Raw genomic sequence first — 18,889 nt, forward strand, 5'->3', positions numbered from 1 at the left:
AACAGCATCACACACACAGCTGTTCACCTCGACCACACAACAACACACACAGCCGTTCACCTCGACCACACAACAACACACACAGCCGTTAATCTCGACCACACAACAACAACAGCATCACACACACAGCTGTTCACCTCGACCACACAACAACAACACACAGCCGTTCATCTCGACCACACAACAACAACACACACAGCCGTTCATCTCGACCACACAACAACAACAGCATCACACACACAGCTGTTCACCTCGACCACACAACAACAACAACAACAACACACACAGCCGTTCATCTCGACCACACAACAACACACACAGCCGTTCATCTCGACCACACAACAACAACAACAGCATCACACACACAGCTGTTCACCTCGACCACACAACAACACACACAGCCGTTCACCTCGACCACACAACAACACACACAGCCGTTAATCTCGACCACACAACAACAACAGCATCACACACACAGCTGTTCACCTCGACCACACAACAACAACACACAGCCGTTCATCTCGACCACACAACAACAACACACACAGCCGTTCATCTCGACCACACAACAACAACAGCATCACACACACAGCTGTTCACCTCGACCACACAACAACAACAACAACACACACAGCCGTTCACCTCAACCACACAACAACAACAGCATCACACACACAGCCGTTCATCTCGACCACACAACAACAGCATCACACACACAGCCGTTCATCTCGACCACACAACAACAACATCATCACACACACAGCTGTTCATCTCGACCACACAACAACAGCACACACAGCCGTTCACCTCGACCACACAACAGCACACACAGCCGTTCACCTCGACCACACAACAACACACACAGCCGTTCATCTCGACCACACAACAACACACAGCCGTTCATCTCGACTACACAACAACAACACACACAGCCGTTCATCTCGACCAAACAACAACAGCATCACACACACAGCTGTTCACCTCGACCACACAACAACACAAACAGCCGTTCACCTCGACCACACAACAACACACAGCCGTTCATCTCGACCACACAACAACACACACAGCCGTTCATCTCGACCACACAACAACAACAACAGCATCACACACACACAGCTGTTCACCTCGACCACACAACAACACACACAGCCGTTCACCTCGACCACACAACAACACACACAGCTGTTCATCTCGACCACACAACAACACACAGCTCTTCACCTCGACCACACAACAACACACACAGCTGTTCACCTCGACCACACAACAACAACATTCACTCTTGTCATCGTTATTATTCATCCCTCGTCTCGCCGTGTGGGTCACGTGGGTTGTGTGACCATACTTCCCCACGCTGCTCAGTGCAAGGATGTTAGGGTCGGTTCACGGTGACACTCGCCACGGAATTCACCCGCCCGGTCGCGCACGGGTGTGGGGGGCGCACGGGATTGGGGGGCGTCCAGGCCCCCCAAACCTGGGTGTGACCGGGCTCCCCACCCCCGGGCCCCCCACACCCGGGTGTGACCGGGCCCCCCACCCCCGGGCCCCCCACACCTGGGTGTGACCGGGCCCCCACGTCCCTGGCTCCCTCGTCACATCCGTCGCTAAAGGTTGCAGGAAGTTGCGCGCTCGCGGAGCTCTCGAGAGGCGGATACGAAAGGCGGCGCGACTCGCACGGAAGGAGTCACGAGGCGCTGACACCAGCGCCGCCGCCGCCTCCTCGTCCTCCTCGTCCGCAATGTTGCCGTTGCTGCTGCTGCTGTGGTCGCGTTAGTCGCCGAGACGCCGTGTGGACGAGGGGAGACAGCGGGCGGTGCTGGCGGCAGTGCCGCCCGCCTGTCCGCCTCGTGAGCACGCGGGTTCATTGCCCAGAGGGCAGCGAGCGGCGGTCAGCAGCTGTTGGTCAGTCCCGGCACGAGTTGACGCCGAGTCGTCCGCAGTCGCAAGCCGCGGCCGGAGCAAAGTTTGAACACTCGGACTCGGAGCTCCTTTCACATCACCACCACCACCACCACCATCCCCCACCTCCTCCATCACCCTCCTCCTCCACAACCTGCTCGCTCGCTCGCTTCCTCCTCCTCCGCCATCGCTCGGGGAAGCAATGGCAGGGCGCCTCGCCTCCGGCAAGACGCGGGGTGACGAGGAGGTGGACGAGGACGAGGACGAAGGCGGCGGCGACGACGAGGAGGAGAGGAGAGGAAGGCTGCGTCGCTGCGTCATCTCCACCATCGCCCGCGAGGCCGGCGTGTGGAGGACCACGGCGGGGGGAGAGCTCACGGCACCCGGTGATGAGCGTGATGATGATGATGGTGGTGGTGGTAACGATGTTGATGATGTTGATGATGTGAGCTCTGGCCGCGATCACTCCGCCACAGCCGAAGTGAAACTGCGCCGCGGTAACGTGGCGGCCGCGGCGCGGCTCCGCGAGGAAGTGGCCAACTCCTGTGCGCCCGTACGCGGCGATGTGGCGAGCCGCGATGATGTGGAGAGCCGCGTTGAGCCGCACGCAGCCGCCCACCTCTCCGCGCTCAGCCTGGAGACCGGCTACGACTCCGCGAGCTCCATGGGCGACCTGCAGCACCTCGGGGAGTCTCCTGGCGAGATGAAGGACGCAGCGGGGAGACGGAACGAGCCGGGAGAAGTCATCGCCTCAGCCGGCCACGGGCACGAGGTGGAGCCGGTGGACAGCGACAGCGACGACGGTGGTGGCGGTGATGATGGTGGTGGTGATGGTGGTGGAGAGTGCGGCTGGTCTGCGCGCGGCTGGGAGAGCGCCCCGCGCCACCTCCCCGAGCCGCTGGTGTTCGCGCCGTGCCGCGTGTGCCTCCTGCCCGCCGTGTGCGACCCCTTGGGCTGCTGCGCGGAGCCCGTGTGCGGGGAGTGCATGCGCGCCTACTGCTCCACGCAGGTGCGTGATGGCCTCTCCCTCCTCGTCACCTCATGTGGCGAGATGTTGACTACCTCGCCTGGTATACAGGAGCCCGTGTGCGGGGAGTGCATGCGCGCCTACTGCTCCACGCAGGTGCGTGATGGCCTCTCCCTCCTCGTCACCTCATGTGGCGAGATGTTGACTACCTCGCCTGGTATACAGGAGCCCGTGTGCGGGGAGTGCATGCGCGCCTACTGCTCCACGCAGGTGCGTGATGGACTCTCCTCGCTTCGACTCCGATGAGTAGCCACGAGGGAGACAAAGGCGGCCCGGCGTGGTGCTGGCCACTCGCCGCCTCGTCACCTCATGTGTCGTGCCGGCCTTCATCGGTGCCACTGTGGCGAGATGTTGACTACCTCGCCTGGTATACAGGAGCCCGCGGGAGTTTGCGTGTCTCTCTCCCCGTGGTCGCGTGGATTTTTCTACCGTTTCCTCCGGGTTTAGCCTCCACATTTAGAAACGTGCATCAGAGGTATAATCCACTTCTTTGAGGTATTTGTGGCCAGGTCGCTTCTGAAAAAGCACTTTATAGCTTAGAGGGCCTTACCTGGTAAATTAAAAAGTTTGAGTGTTTTTAGTTTATAGTTTATGTGCTACTCGCAAACAGCATTGCCTCAACTCTCTGCAAGGAAACGTGGGCTCTCGATCTGTTCCTGTAAACGCGTGTGTGGGTATGCCAACAAGGGCTTGCCAGGTGTTGTAGGTTCGTAAGTAGAAAGTGTGGTGACGAGATCCGCGGGTTTTCCCCCCGTTGAGCAGCACCCTCCTGGCGAGTCCTGAGACTCTGCGAGCCTGAGCCATAACCAAGGTAATAACGACCGTGACCTCAACACAAACAGCACACAGACCCCCCCCCCGCCCATGCTGACTTGAGACATACTATGGCTGGTGGGGGTGGCTTTCATAATCACCATCAGCCGTGTTCTATCCACCGCTGGATGAACGATTTCCCCCTCGCCACCACAAGTTGTCTCGCCATCTCTCATGGTCTACGCGATGTGGCGATCCGTCCAGCTCCTGCACGCGAGCTGATTCTGATTCCAGTGTTCCTTCTCGGCGGGAGACGCCCTCTTCACCGTGTGCCCGCTCATGGCCTCCTTCGGCTGCGTGCCTGTCGATAGACTCGACCATCGGGCATGATGGTGATTGATGACGACGATGACGACGATGGGCCCTGCCTAGGCGGGCCCACTTGCTGTTTGTGAATGCCGACACGGAGAGGGTCAAGAGCGGTGGTGGTTGTGATGGGGGAGCAGGTAATACAGGTGAGGCAGGTGGGACACGTGACTTGCATGAACAGAATGGGGGGGGGGCTTGACTCAGTCACGCACCCCAGGGCACTTATCCGACAGCGTGCATTTCCTTAGAACTGCTTTCTTTTTGTGTTTAGTTTGTTGTCCTTACCCAGCACCTCCGATTAACACGGTTGACTACGTACATACAGAACATACATGAGCCTCACTGACTTGAGTGTCGTTCTCTGTGGAGTTTAACCCTCTCTCCCAATGTTTTGCATGGGGAGAGAGGGTTTCTCCTGGGTTCGCCGGTTTCCCCCCACAGCTAAACACACCAACACACAGTGGAATTGGTTTTGGCCCAACATCCTTATTCTGGAAAAGAACCTGTGAACTATTCCATTGGGATGACCCACAGCAGCAGTCACATCGCCCCCGCGCCTGCCAAGATTTGGCAGAAACCTCTTTGAGAAGAGCGGAGACTCGGCGAGCTTGTCCGGGTAAACATGCGTTATTCTCATAACCATTTGGTTCAAAACTGTTCCCAGTTTTTCACACGTACAAACCTGTGTTGTGTTTTCTCAGCAGCAGTGAGGCTGATGTTGCTGCCGTGTATATATCTCTGCCGTGCGTATATCTCTGCTGAGTAAGTTTGAAGCGTGGATGTTTCTGCCTTGGCATGTTTGGCCACTAACCAGATGATCGCCCCGTGTGTGCCAACGGAGTGATCTTCTGGTGCGGGTTCGTGGGGGTCCCGAGTGGGCGGACAGCGCAGAAGCAGTAGCCGCAGCGATCGCTTAACAAAACCAACGTCACAACACGATCACCAGCACCGTCGCTGCGGAGAATATAAATAACAAAATAAACAGGCAGATGATACGCCTCCTCCCTATATCCATCCCTCCATGGAAAACAAATTAAAAGATTGTTTTTACACATCACGTCAGTCACGTGGCCTCCCTTCTGGGAGTTAGTACTTTTAGCGGCGCTGATTCAACACAAGCAATACGCCGGAGCGATTGTTGACATTCGGGGGCTCATCCGGAAGGTGGTCTTTATTCCAGCGAGGGCTGCGTTGGCCGGGTCTGTACGGTGCGGCGAATGTCTCAGTGCTGGCGAGAGTGGTTCACATGGAGAGAGAGCCCCGTCGGCAGCGCCGTGTGCCAACAAGTGGAATTCCTGCCCCCCCGGTGAGAATGGAAACGTCGCTCCGGGTGGTGGCCCGGACTTCGATACAATCCCGAGAGCGTCTCCATCCCGGAGCATTGCCACCACAGCGGGCAGCTCACAGGGGGCAGCTCACAGGGAGGAGTCTCACTGCTGCCCTTAGCCCCAGTGGCGGAGCCAGGATTTTCAGGTAGGGGGGCACCCCCTCCAGCAATGAAAAACGATAGAGGAGTTGTTCGTAAGTAAGAAGTTGTTAGTGAGTAAGGAGTTGTTAGTGAGTAAGGACTTGTCCCTTGCTTTTTATTCGACGCATGTGCGGCGATGGCGCAGCCATCGATCGAGGGTCGAATCCGAACCGCGTTGTGTGATCGGCATCGCACTCAATGGAGGCGTTGATGCCTTCAGGGAAGTCGTGTGCTGTATACACAACTGCGCACAATTATGTGAGTCACTTATAACTGCTTTGCCGTTACTTATTGCCAATTATGGACTCAGAATATTGTCCTATTATCTCATAGGGTCCCTGGCATATAATCATATGCTATACAGTGGCAGTGGGGGTCGCCAAATGCTGATTTATCTCCATATATATCTCCATGTATATAAAAGGCAAAGTTGTGAATGTGTGTCTGTTCAAAATGTTTAGCGTACTTCCCGACATGCAACAAACTGTAAATTTGCCATGCGGGTACTTTCCAGACTGTACACCATGCACAAATTATAAAATACACTTTTGAGGGGGGGGGGGGGGGGAGCTGAATAATGCATTTATTTTTTGCACGGCAAGTGAGCTGTGACGTCAAATCTGTCACGTGACCCGCGCATGTGGAAGCGTAACGCATTGTAGTGTAGCTGCGAACCCGGCGACTCGAGTTCGATTCCCGCTCACGGCCACCGCCGGTGACGATTATTTGAACCGGTCCTGGGCCTCCCCTAGGTCGACTCAACCTCAAACAATTAACTGGTCTGGTGTGTGAACATCGCCACTGGGGAGACAAAGGCGGCCGGGCGTGGTGCTGGCCACCCACCCCCTCGTTATGAATATATGAAAGCACAAAATTACGTATTTCACAGTGGTCACAAAAATAAGCACAGTATGAATACTGTACACGTGTTTTATAATCGCGGAAATCACCAAGAACACTGTAGTATTATACTGTTATCGCAAAAATAACTATGAATTGTTTACAATATACTCACAGAAATAAGAACAGTATTAGTAGTATATGAATAAACATTTAAGAGATGCGCACTCAACTTCTATTTAAAGACTGAAGACAAAAATGGCGCATGGCGACACAGCTAATTCGTTGTCACTAGATACTAATAAACCCCAATGATCCGATCTAAATTAGGGATTTGATCGGATTATTGGGGGGCACGTGCCCCCCCCCCCCACTGGCTCCGCCAGTGCTTGGCCCTCGCCCTCAAAGTATTGACTGGACTCTGATTACGATCTCCCGTTCCAAAGATATTAGGGCGATGGTGAAGATACACAGGTGTCTGAGACGGATGCTAGGAATGCCCTGCCGAGACGTGGTATGTGCAGCAGACGTCCGGTATAGACCAAGCGTTTAGCCCTCTCATCTAGCTCATGTCGGTCCCCGTGTCACTTCTTCCACATGTATGAAGACGCTCGTTCGAGAGTTGTGGAGCGTCAATCCACGCGTGTTCGCCAGTTTCCCTAACCTTGTGAAAAAAAGTCGCGTATGAAACGGTCGCCCAACCGGTTGTGCCTGTCCCTGTTTGACTGCCGCCTGTGTTATTTAAACCCAACCCACTAGGCCCTGACCCCCGTGTCACTCCCCGTAGACCCCCACGCGACTTAGGAACATGCGGGCACAGCGTCATGAGATGAGGCCCAGCTGAGAAGGTTTTATTTATTACATTATTGGCAACCGCAACAAAAAGCAAACGATTCGTTCCGGTTTTTACCACACATCTCATGTCTAGCAACAAACACGGCGTGTTTGGATTATTCACTGAGACGGAGACAGCTACCACGGCGGGGTAGATTTGGTGTCACACTGTGACATGTAATCCAGAGGTCGCCGGTTTAATTCCATCTCCTGGTGCGGCAGTTGGAACTACAGAGGAAGTTTCTTACCCCCCCCCCTTCCGGCACTTCTGTCCACCCAGTGGTGTACACCGCAATGCATAGAGGATTGCACACACACGAAGAGCAAAAGTGCAGTGGTTCGCGCACTGCTATGAACCCGGCGACTCGAGTTGGTTTCCTGCTCATGACCAACATCAGCGACAATTGTTTAAACCGGCCGTCGTCTCCTTTGCATCAGCTATGTTGACTCGACCTTCAACGAGTACCTGGTGTTTGGCGTGTGTAAACATCACCACCGGGGAGACACGGGCTGGCGGCCGTGTGTGGCGTGAACCACACCACCACCTTTGTGTGCCATGTCAACCTTCGCAGGTGCTACTCGCCAACAGCATGTTCCCGACAGTTTGTTAAAGGCCCCACGGGGGATCTGTGTGCGGGCGCAGGTGCAGCTGGGCCGCGCGCGCGTGCGCTGCCCGACCCCCGAGTGCCCCGGCGCGCTGAGCGAGCGCGTGGTGCTCACGCACCTGGGCGCCGAGCAGGCCGCGCGCTTCTGCTACCTGCTTGCGCTGAGCCGCGCCGGCTCGCGCACGAGGCCCTGCCCGGGCTGCGGCCACCTCCTCACGCCGGGGGGAGGGGGCCCGGCCACCGCCGCCCGCGCCGGCGACGGGACCTCCTCCGACGGGGGCGACGCGGTGGAGGGGGGCTCCCTGCCGGCCCCCCACGGCAAGTTGGCCAAGCGCGGCAGCAGGAAGCGCAAGGACCGGCCCCCCGGCAAGGCGAGTCTCTTCTTGTTTAACTTTACTACCGCACACCCGGGAGAAAGCCGCACCGAGTCTGAAGGCTCATTCTCAGGGTCCTGCCACGTTGGGATGTTTGGCTAGCAATGTTGACATTGTCTGTGTGTGAGTTTAGCTACGGGAGGGAACCGGAGTACACGGAGGGAAACCCCATGCCAATTTCCCAACGGATTCTTCATCTCGTTGCATGACACAGATAGCATCATCGTGGTCGTCGTCATCAGCATGGGTCATAATCCATCCACTGCTGGATGAAGGCCTCCCCCAGGCCGACACCATCTATTACGATCTATTATGATCAACAATCCATCCAAGCAGCTGCACACAAGCTAATTTCACGGCTCCATCTCCACGATGGACTGTTCCATCTCCCCGCTCCTTCAGCTGCCGCTCCATGGTTAGTCTCGACCACCGCTGGCCATCGTCACCTTCGTTTCTGTTGGTGGGTAGCATTCACGGAAAAGGAGCAAAAAGTATTTTTGTATAAAACTCGTTTTGTGTCGTGCGTCGTGGCTCTCTCTCGACGCTGCCCGCCCCCACTCCCTCGCCGGCACAGGTGCAGTGCCCCAAGTGCCACGTGCTGTGGTGCTTCGCGTGCCACGCACCCTGGCACGAGGGTGTCAGCTGCAAGGATTACCGCGGAGGGGACAAGCTGCTGCAGCGCTGGGCTGGGCAAGTGAACGTGCAGGGGCAGCGCAACGCGCAGAAGTGCCCTCGCTGCAAGGTGCCCGCCGCCCAGCAGCGGGCCCCGCCACCACAAACGCCACCACTGCCACAACCACCACAACCACCACCACCACTGCTATCACCACCAACGCCACCATGAATGCTACATCCACCACCTCCACCAGAACCACTGCCACAATTACCGCCACTAGCGCCACCACCATCACCACTACCACCATCACCACTGCCACCACAAACGCCCCTGCCAGAGACATCACTGCCACCACAGCCACCTCCAGTACCGCCTTTTGTGCCAACATCTCTTTGCTCGTCTCTGCTCCGGTTTCTATTCGTTCGTGCTTCATCCTTGCCTCTCTGTGTCTCTCTCTGTCTCTCTCTCTGTGTCTCTCTGTGTCTCTCTCTCTCTCTGTGTCTCTCTCTGTCTCTCTCTCTCTGTGTCTCTCTCTGTCTCTCTCTGTGTCTCTCTCTGTCTCTCTGTCTTTCTCTGTGCGGGGCAAGTTGCCTCTAGGTTCACATCCAGAAGACGGAAGGCTGCAACCACATGATCTGCTCGCAGTGTGAGACCAACTTCTGCTACCGCTGCGGCGAGCGCTACCGGGAGCTGCGCTTCTTTGGAGACCACAACACCAAGCACAGCGTCTTCGGCTGCCGCTTCATCTACTACCCCGAGCGGCCCAACCTGCGGCGCCTCGTCCGCGGCGCGCTCTGTGGTGGGGCCCATCTCAACCAGCGTCATGTGTAGTTGCCTGCAGTGTCATCGATGTCAGCATTGTTGATATTATCTTTCTCATCAACGTCGTCACCTTCATCTTCATCATTGTCATGATCGTTATTATCACCATCATCATAATCAGCAATAGCCACATAAGTGTGAGTGATTCAATTTTCACTCATTACATTTACCCTCATTTGCTCATTAATTCAACCTCATTTATCCGCTCATTTCCACATCATTTACCCATTCACTCATTCTCACTCACTGATTCACTCATTCTCACTCACTGATTCACTCATTCATTCACTCATTCTTACTGATTCGCACATTCATTTACACATTCTCACTCAGTCTCATTCATTCTTGCTTACCGATTCACTCGCTCTTTCTCGCTCATTGATTCACTTATTCACTCACGGATTCACTCATTCCCGCTCATCCGTTCGCCGTGTCTGTGCGTCTCGCTGCCTCATCCCAGGTGCCAAACTCTGTGCCACCCCCCTGCTGCTGGTCGCCATTGTCATATTCGGAATCCTCGCGCTGCTCGTCGGTGAGTGGCACAGACGACGAGGGCCCAACGCAATGATGTAACCATGACGACGAGGGCCCATTGTAACGATGTAACCATGACGACGAGGGCCCAACGCAACGATGTGACCATGATGACGAGGGTCCTTTGTAACAATGTAACCATGACGACGAGGGCCCAATGCAACGATGTAGCCATGACGACGAGGGCCCATTGTAACGATGTAACCATGACGACGAGGGCCCAACGCAACGATGTGACCATGATGACGAGGGTCCTTTGTAACAATGTAACCATGACGACGAGGGCCCAATGCAACGATGTAGCCATGACGACGAGGGCCCATTGTAACGATGTAACCATGACGACGAGGGCCCAACGCAACGATGTGACCATGACGACGAGGGCCCATTGTAACGATGTGACCATGACGACGAGGGCCCATTGTAACTATGTAACCATGACGACGAGGGCCCATTGTAGCCATGTAACTATGACGACGAGGGCCTACCGCAACGATGTAACCATGACGACGAGGGCCCATTGTAACTATAACCATGACGACGAGGGACCACCGCAATGATGTAACCATGACGACGAGGGCCCATTGTAACTATAACCATGACGACGAGGGCCTACCGCAACAACGTAACCATGATGACGAGGGCCCATTGTAACTATAACCATGACGACGAGGGCCCACCGCAATGATGTAACCATGACGACGAGGGCCCACCGCAACGATGTAACCATGACGATAAGGACCCACTGCAACGATGTAACCATGACGATGAGGGCCCATCGTAACGATGTGACCATGTGACGAGGCCCCATCGTGACGATGTTTTTACATGGGGGGGGTGCCCTAAATTCAGGGACTGCCACCACCCTGCCCCCACTTCCCTATCCGTGTATGTCCGTGTGTGTGTCTTTTGTTTGTGTGTCGTTGTGTGTGTCTTCTTGTGTGTGTGTCTTTTGTTTGTGTGTCGTTGTGTGTGTCCGTGCCCTTGTGTGTCCGCGTGTGTGTCCGCGTGTGTCGATGCGCGTCCGCGTGCTGTGTGGCGCCATGTGTGCTGTGTGGGTTCTCGCTGTCTGACAGACATCACTCATTCCCACTCCCCCCTCGCTCTCTCTGTCTTCGTCTCTCCCACCCCCCTTTTACATTCCTCTCTTTCCCTCCTTTTCCATCCCTCTCTCCCCTCCCTCTCCCTCGTGCAGGGATCTTCGCGGGTCCTATCTACCTGCTCTGCAAGTCTCGGCGCCAAACGCCCGTGGAGATGTACGTGTGACATCTGCAGGCCCGATTGCGGCACCACCGCTCCTCTTACCCCCCTTCACGCTCAGTCCTGCACCGCTGCACCATCACATCCAAGGATCGGTATACTGGATGTGGTGTGTCGGGGGCAGAAACAATTTCCGAGTCGCTGGTAGACTCGGGGTAGATGGTAGGTGACTTAGTAAAAGCCGCAGCGAATAGCAAGAGGTCTGATAGATGTGATGTGCCGAGTACAGACATGTTTTGTGGATTGGACTCAGCTAAAATTGAGCCTCATCATCATCACTCTCATCATCTTCACCCAGGATCATCATTACCATCATCACTGTGATCATCATCATCCAATCATCATCAACACCATCATCATTTCCATTCCTATCGTCTCACATATCATCACTATCATCTATACCCATCATCATACCGACTCATCGATATCACGAGCAGCATCACTCTATGATGCTGTATCAACAGCGCTGGTGGTATTAATGAACTGCCCTCATCATGGAAATGTGGAATTTCCACCACTGGCTCGTGGACCCGAGTGGAGATGAGGGTAGAGGGTCGCTTTGACCGTGTGCACACTACTAAAGGGCAGCAGACGGCAGCGCATTAATGAATTCTTGAATCTATCTGTGCGGAGCCTCGTGAGCCAACCGTACGCCCGGCGCTGAGTGTTCTCCGGGGTTCTTCCACGCCAAACTCTCACCACTCAAGGGATCACGGCCAAACCTCCCCACGTAGCAGCACCCTCCTGAACAACAAGCCCTGAGACTCGGTGAAGCTCCAGGTAAGTAGCTAAACAAACCGCACCGGTTGCAGCGTTATCATTAACATCGGTTAAGTGTTTTGATCACTCTGTGAGGGTGGGTGGTGGCCATTGTGGGGGGCTCAGGAAGATGCCCTTGACACCGGAAGAAGAAGCCTCTTCCTGTGGAGCCCAGGAGCAGCCACGCGGGCAGCGAGCAGCAAAAGGGCCTTGGAAACAGAAACACTTTAAAGGGCTCTCTGATATCACCGCCACCGCCGCTACCACCACCATCATCCTTGATCAGTCCCCTGCTTCTGCTGCTGCTACTGCCAGATGAAGGACTCCTTCCCAAAACACCGCCGCCACCGCCTCTCGCGTTGACGACCCTGCGGTGAAAGAGCCTCGACTCTTCCCCCGCCAACCGCTCCGCCGTCACGATTCGCGACCACCCGTCGCGCCGAGGTCGCGGTGCCGCCGCTATCAGTGAGCGTGCGAAGGCGCGGTATCCAGGAGGAGAGCCATGCCATGGGAGCGGGCTGCTGCTGCTGCCAGCCGACCGCCGTACTTGCCTCGAGCCCTGCCAACAGGAGCTCAATTCTCCTCTTGCACTTGACTTTGGAGTCAACACTGGTACAGATGAGAAGTCCGCAGCACTGGAGAGTTTCTTTTGAACTTCGGGCCTCGATGACAGCTCTTGTATTGTTTTTTTATTATTATTGTTACTGGAAGAGGAGGTGGTGGTAGTGATGGGTGGGACACGTGGTTGGTTGTTTGCAAGGTGGCGTAAGTGGGGCAGATCACCAAGAGGAGCATTGCAGTGTAACCCAGAGTTCAGTGACTAAGGGGAAGAGAAGACATAAGACCCGTCGACGATGATGACAATGATGATGCCGTGGGATCTGGCGGAAGGAAAGGAGCAATGGCGAGGGTGTGCTTGATAATCACTGTCGTCACCGTGACGAACGCGACTGTGCCTTGACCCCTGTGTTTGACCCGCAACGCTGCTCGGGATTGGGTGGCCGTGGTTCTAACGTGGGGGTGTAACGATTCATCGTCGTGGTGATATCCAGTAGGGGCGGGTCAACGAGTTACAACAACAAACAATGCAAAACAACAACGATAGGTGTGAAAAATAGAGAAAAGCTAAACAAATCACGATAAATGAAAAGAAAGTTTCTTAACTTGGCAGACCATCATTCACCTCCATCCACCATCTGTCCCCACACGTCCCATCGGCCACAGCGGCCTCGTGAGTCACACGAGTGAACGATCAGCGTCTCATTAGCAGGGACCAGGCTTTGCCAGCAAACAGTCGCTCAAACAGAAATTGGATCAGTCATGCTAAGGCGGCTACGGTTTAATAATTGTTTAGTTCAGTTTTTGGTTTGTCCAATTACCATTTACACAAATCATCAACATTATAATTCCAACACCCACGACGTCTATCTAACTGCGTGTGTGCGAAGGAATTGATCGTGCATGATTGACGCATGTACCAGCAAAGTGTGGACTAATCTCCACCTGTTCCATCGGTATGAGATCGTATGTCCCCCTCGCTCGCACGTGTGGGTTTTCTGAGGTTGCTCCGTTATCATCTCACGTGTATGAATTTGTATTGGCCAATTCTACCTTCATATATAGAGGACCGCAGAGCTTGGGCAGTTGTTGGTATCGCCGGCTCGTCACCACCGTGTGGCTGCTGCTGCTGCTGCTGCCTCCACACTCCTCGCCCGTGGTTCATCCTGGTGCCTCTGAGCCGTCCCCTCTCCTGTGTGGCGGTGGCAATGCGGCGTCACAGGGTGACATCGTTACTCTCCAGTGCTGCATGTGATGAAAGCGTGGCGAGCTGTAAGAATCGATTTTCACTGCGATTAACCAATACTTATTGTGGCTGTGGATGGTGGGGTTGGGAGCAGGGAGGGTGGGGGGAGGTGGTTGGAGCAGGGTTGGTGGGGGGAATTTGCATTTGGAGAGCAGGGATGATGAATCGCAAACCGGAATATTTCTCTGGGTTGCTGACTTAGAAGCCATAGCAAAAAGCGAGAGGCATACTGGATGCAGTGTGCCGGGTCCTCGAATATTATCCTCGGTCGCTGGTGGACTGGAACAGGTGGCACGTGACTGTTAGAAGCCTCAGCCCGTAGCAAGAGGAATGTTGAATGTGGTGTGCCGTGCTCTACACTGACCCAACCTGGCGAGACGTCTTGGGCTGCAGTGTTCTCACAGCCAGGCCTCGCGACTCCGCGGGTCGCCTGTCCACGTTGACCAAACCTCTCCTCTCCAATGGACAGTTCAGTGGCTGCACGCTACACGTGCCTGATGATTGAGAAGCAAACCCCCACGCGGCCTACAGAGAGTGTGCATTCAAGTACCGTAGAAGCGCCCTCTACGGCCCATGGGACGACAGTGTCGTTGCAAGTGCAGTTAGCGAGCACCTATTAAGGCCGTAATGACACTCGAGGGGATGGTGTGGTGAGCACCACGCTCGCATCCCTTTGTCTCCCTGGTGCTGGTGTTTACATGTGTTCACACATCGCCATCGGGCAATTGTTTAAGGCCGAGTCGACCTAGGGGAGGCCCTAATGCGGTCAATATATCACTCGCCACTGATCTTATCTATGGCCACCTCACGGGCTCGTATCGTAGTGCGCTAACCGCCGTGCCACCGCTCCTCGTGTCACGCTGGACTCACATGGGTGGGATACATCTTGATGGGAATGTGAGCTATTGGAGTTCACCAACCATCTGGTGTGGGCAGCGTGTAACGATCTTGTAGAATATGTAACTGGACAAGAAGTTCGTAAACATTGGGGGGATGGGAAGGGGGTTGTGAGAGTGGTGGGGAGGGCTGACGTTTAAGAGACAGCTTAAGCAAGCAAACCTCAGCGGCTCGGTTTTATATCGCGTTGGTTATAAGTGCATTATTATTATTGATGATTATAATTATTTGAGATGTGTGAATAGCACCGATCTGTGCCTTTGTCATCCAGCTAATAGCACGTGCGGCAAGGCGCAGCGGGCAGTGGGCAGCACTGCCCTCGTGGCTGGGCAAATCTCCCCTCGTGCCGCGCAGCTTACCCCGTCTGGAAAGCCAAGCAGGGCTTGCCAGGTGTTGTAGACGCGGAGCTGATGAGTGGTACCCCCTCGTACAAGCAGCGTGGGTTGTCTCCGGCTTCTGCGGTTGCCGCCCGCGGGAGGCCAAACTCTCACCAATGGAATTCGTGGCCAAGCATCCCAATTTTAGCAGCACCCTCTTGAAAGCGAGTCTGAGGTTTTTCTGGATAAATAATTGACACTTATTATAATGCGCGCTCACACACGCACACCTGGCTAGCTTTAGTAGGCAAGGCTTGAGGAGGCCGCGTAGGGATACGGCGCTTTCTTTCCAAAACGTTATATCCGGACTCGCGGTTCTACGCTGTGGCAAGGTCTCATCTCAGCTCGAACACCCGCCTCTCGCCCTGGCTGGAGACTTGCCAAAGCTCTACGCCGAACCTGGCCTCTCACACCCGGCTCGAGCCCAGCCCCCGCACCTGAACTCGCCCTATCCGTAACCATAGCTGTAACCAGTCTTAAAATTAACGCTCACCCAACATCTCTATCCCTGACCATGTAGCCATAGTCCTCCCCGTAGCCCTGCATCTCACTGTGGCTCTCATCGTAACCTGCTGTCCGGGTCTGTGTCCCTACTAGGGCTGGGACAATGTCTTAAAAGCCGAACGGGTGATCCCGCGCTCTTGGCCGCCTGGGTTTCTGAGGTGCCCTGCACCTCATAGCAGGATTGCCCTGTCGTTTTCTCACATTCGTTTTCTGCATTTTCTTTTCTTATGAAGTGATCCAGCCTCTAAATGGTTGATGTTAGCCCCCCACAAAGACCACGCGTCACTGCCGCGTCTTTGGAACTGCAGACGCTGGCCGGACCGTTCTGTAATGTTCCAAGTAATTATTTATTTAACCAAGAAAGCCACACTGAATCTGGACTACTTTTTTCAAGAGAATCCTACATTGGACAGGTTTGGCCAATACCGGTTACTTTGCCATTTTAGCGATTCGCGGAAGCAGAATAACACGGAGGAAACCGATGCGTAACAGGGGGGGAGAACATGCAAACTCCGTACAGCTCGGCGCCCGAGTCGAGAGTCGAACCCAGGGGCTTCTTGTCGTGAGGCTCACGCGTTGTGCGCACAGCGCCGCCGCCGCTTCCCTCCCGTGTGGGCGTCTCCGTCGTGGAACACGAAGCGAGCCACGCGGGAGGGGGGGGGGGGTGAGCCGAGAGCCCCGACGCGTGGAGCCGCCTGGGGTCGATGCCAGAGCCGGGCGAGGGGACACTGGCTGCCTCTGCTGCCATTCTTCGGTGTCTGTATGCGGGTTGCCTGCTATGTTATTATTCGTATCTGTGTTGTTTTTTAGACTAAGTTTTGCACTAGAAATCGCAAGGGCTGTATGTGTATATTAATAAGCACCGCCAAGCATTTTTTGCACTGAATTAAAGATCGGACTGGGGTGTATAGTACGTATGTGTGTGTCTGTGTGTGATTATTTGTAGAAGTTAGCGCTACGCTACGAACCTGATCACTTGACTTCCATTCCCACTCACGGCCAACACCAGTGACGATTATTTGAACCGGTCCTGGGCCTCCCCTAGGTCAACTCAGTCTCAAATGAGTAGCTGGTTGCCTGTGTAAACATCGGTATTGGGAAGACAAGGGTGGCCGGGCGTGGTGATGGCCATTCCACCGGCTCGTGCAAGCCTAAATAATGTGTGCTCGCTAACCATACCTGCCCCTGCAGTCTGTGGGAGGCTGCGCGGGGCATCTCTGTCGCTGTATATACGGCATGCGTGTACGTGTATGTGCGTATGTCTGTCTATGTATGCGAACGTAACGCATCTTGGCCATCGATTGCATCCGTGAGCTCGAGGTTGTGGGTGATTCAATCTTTTGTTTTGCTGTCGGTAACAGTCACGGCGCGGACTGAGTGACCCTCTCAGCCTCAGGGTACAAACTTCAATGCAAGACAATGATTAACACTGGATGCCGAGGCTAACTTGAAACACTAAAGAGCCGTGCTCATAGTCACGGCTCGGCTCAGACTCGAGACCCTCAACTGCTTCCAAAGATCGCTTGAGCGAGCGGCTCAGCCGTGGCTGGTCCCAGGCTCACGGAAATCCTCAGCGCGGCTGGGGCCGTTGCTCAGAGCCAGTTCAAGTTAAGCGCATGGCTCATTTGAGCCAGAGCCGGTCTTGATACGAGCCGTAACCAAGTCTACGATGCTAAGTAAGGGCATCCCTGGCCATACGCGCAGGGTCCGATTGAAACCTCTGCTCCCAGGATACCTGCAGAGCACAACTCAACTCCACCCTCTGGCCAGCAAGCTCCGGACGCTCGTGCAACCGCGATTGTTCACACCGCCGTCTCGTGCTGCCGTCGCGCCGGGATAGCGAGGATGCGTGTGACGAGCGAGGCTCAATCGAGCCGAGATGCGGAATGACCTTCAGTCGTCGCGCGGGGACTCCGTGCCACGAAGCCGCTGCCCGTGGTGCGCCCCAGTGGAGGAAAGTGTCGCCACGGTTGCGTCGTGAAGGTGAAATATTTAAATAAATAAACCGCCAAAAATATGCGGCCCTGACCCCCGATCTGGTGTCCGTTCTAGTGATTTTTTGCGGTGTCGGTTGTGTCGGGTGGTGGCGGCGGTGGTTGCACTGCACGTGGCTGCATGTGATCCAGCACTCGAGGCAGCAGCGACGGTTGGTGGCTCACACAGACATGTTGTGAAACTCCCCAAGAGAAGGCGCAGCGGCAAGTGTGGACTAATCTCCACGTGACCCTCTTGCATGGGTCAGAGTGTTGCGCCCTCGCACGCGTGAGTGTTCTACGCGTGCTCCGGTATCCTCCACATTGTACGACACACCCTCATAATTACATTGGCTGATGACGTCTTACAATAACAATCTGCTGTTCTCTTCGTGCGCCTGATGCATTGCGCGTCCACGTGGCTGCAGGCCCCTTGTGTGCAGACGGTCACATGGTCTCGTGCCACCACGCGACCAAAGCTGCATCCCCAATCACCCGCCCCCCACGGCCCACACGCAAACAAGACCGTATTATAAGACGCACTTCCCCTGCCACTCCCCGACTCTTTCCCCCGTTTATTCTAAAACTAAGTTCGGGGGTGCTTATAATCCGGTGTGTTGACACCTGGCACAGGTGTGTTTTGCCTGCGTCTTACTTTCCGCGGCGTCTTAAAATCCGGTGTGTTTGTGTTGACACCTGGCACAGGTGTGTTTTGCCTGCGTCTTACTTTCCGCAGCGTCTTATAATCCCGAAAAGAGCCCCGGGGTGTAACGGTAACCTTTTCCGTCGCCCCGAGCGCATTTTTGGAAATGCCTCCTGCACTGTATCCGTGCCGCAGCCTGCGACCCACTGCGTGAAGGGAAGAGGGGAGGCCACACCTCGTCTGGGCAGCTGACGTCAGCCCCTCGGGCGCTCCACTCGCACAAACACAACAAAGACAAAGGTGCCCCGTGTAGCCGACACGGGCTGTTGGGGCAGGGGATGTTAGCGGGCACCTATTCAGGCCGCCATGGCACACGAGGGGGTGGGTGACCAACACCACCCAGGCCGCCTTTGTCTCCCCAGTGGCGATGTTCACACATCGCTCTAGATACACATTTAAGGCTGAGTCGACCTCGGAGAGCCACAAAACCGATTCAGATAATCATAATTGGTGTCGCCGGGTTCGTTG

At 55.2% G+C, this 18,889-nt stretch overlaps 1 protein-coding gene across 2 annotated transcripts; it reads left to right on the forward strand.

Moving 5' to 3' along the window:
• The first annotated feature begins 1,663 nt into the window (after positions 1-1,663).
• RNF217 (ring finger protein 217) lies at positions 1,664-17,773 on the forward strand. 2 transcript variants are annotated; one of them, XM_061554029.1, is made up of 6 exons: positions 1,664-2,911; positions 7,837-8,169; positions 8,747-8,914; positions 9,386-9,587; positions 10,071-10,142; positions 11,340-17,773. In XM_061554029.1, the coding sequence occupies exons 1-6, from the start codon at positions 2,105-2,107 to the stop codon at positions 11,408-11,410; spliced, it is 1,653 nt and encodes a 550-aa protein (XP_061410013.1). In that variant the 5' UTR covers positions 1,664-2,104; the 3' UTR covers positions 11,411-17,773. The 2 variants fall into 2 exon arrangements, with proteins under 2 accessions (XP_061410013.1, XP_061410014.1); XM_061554030.1 differs by lacking the exon at positions 10,071-10,142.
• Positions 17,774-18,889: the final 1,116 nt, after the last annotated feature.

Source organism: Lethenteron reissneri, chromosome 19 (genome assembly GCF_015708825.2).
Source record: "Lethenteron reissneri isolate LAM-NWPU_2019-01 chromosome 19, ASM1570882v1, whole genome shotgun sequence".
In the NCBI taxonomy this organism is placed as follows: domain Eukaryota; kingdom Metazoa; phylum Chordata; class Hyperoartia; order Petromyzontiformes; family Petromyzontidae; genus Lethenteron; species Lethenteron reissneri.

Excerpts from the sequence above, each read along its gene's own strand:
- RNF217 (XM_061554029.1), top strand. The coding sequence starts at position 2,105 with ATGGCAGGGCGCCTCGCCTCCGGCAAGACGCGGGGTGACGAGGAGGTG. Across the intron at positions 2,912-7,836 it reads GCGCCTACTGCTCCACGCAG|GTGCAGCTGGGCCGCGCGCG; the intron begins GTGCGTGATGGC and ends GTGCGGGCGCAG. Across the intron at positions 8,915-9,385 it reads AGAAGTGCCCTCGCTGCAAG|GTTCACATCCAGAAGACGGA; the intron begins GTGCCCGCCGCC and ends AGTTGCCTCTAG.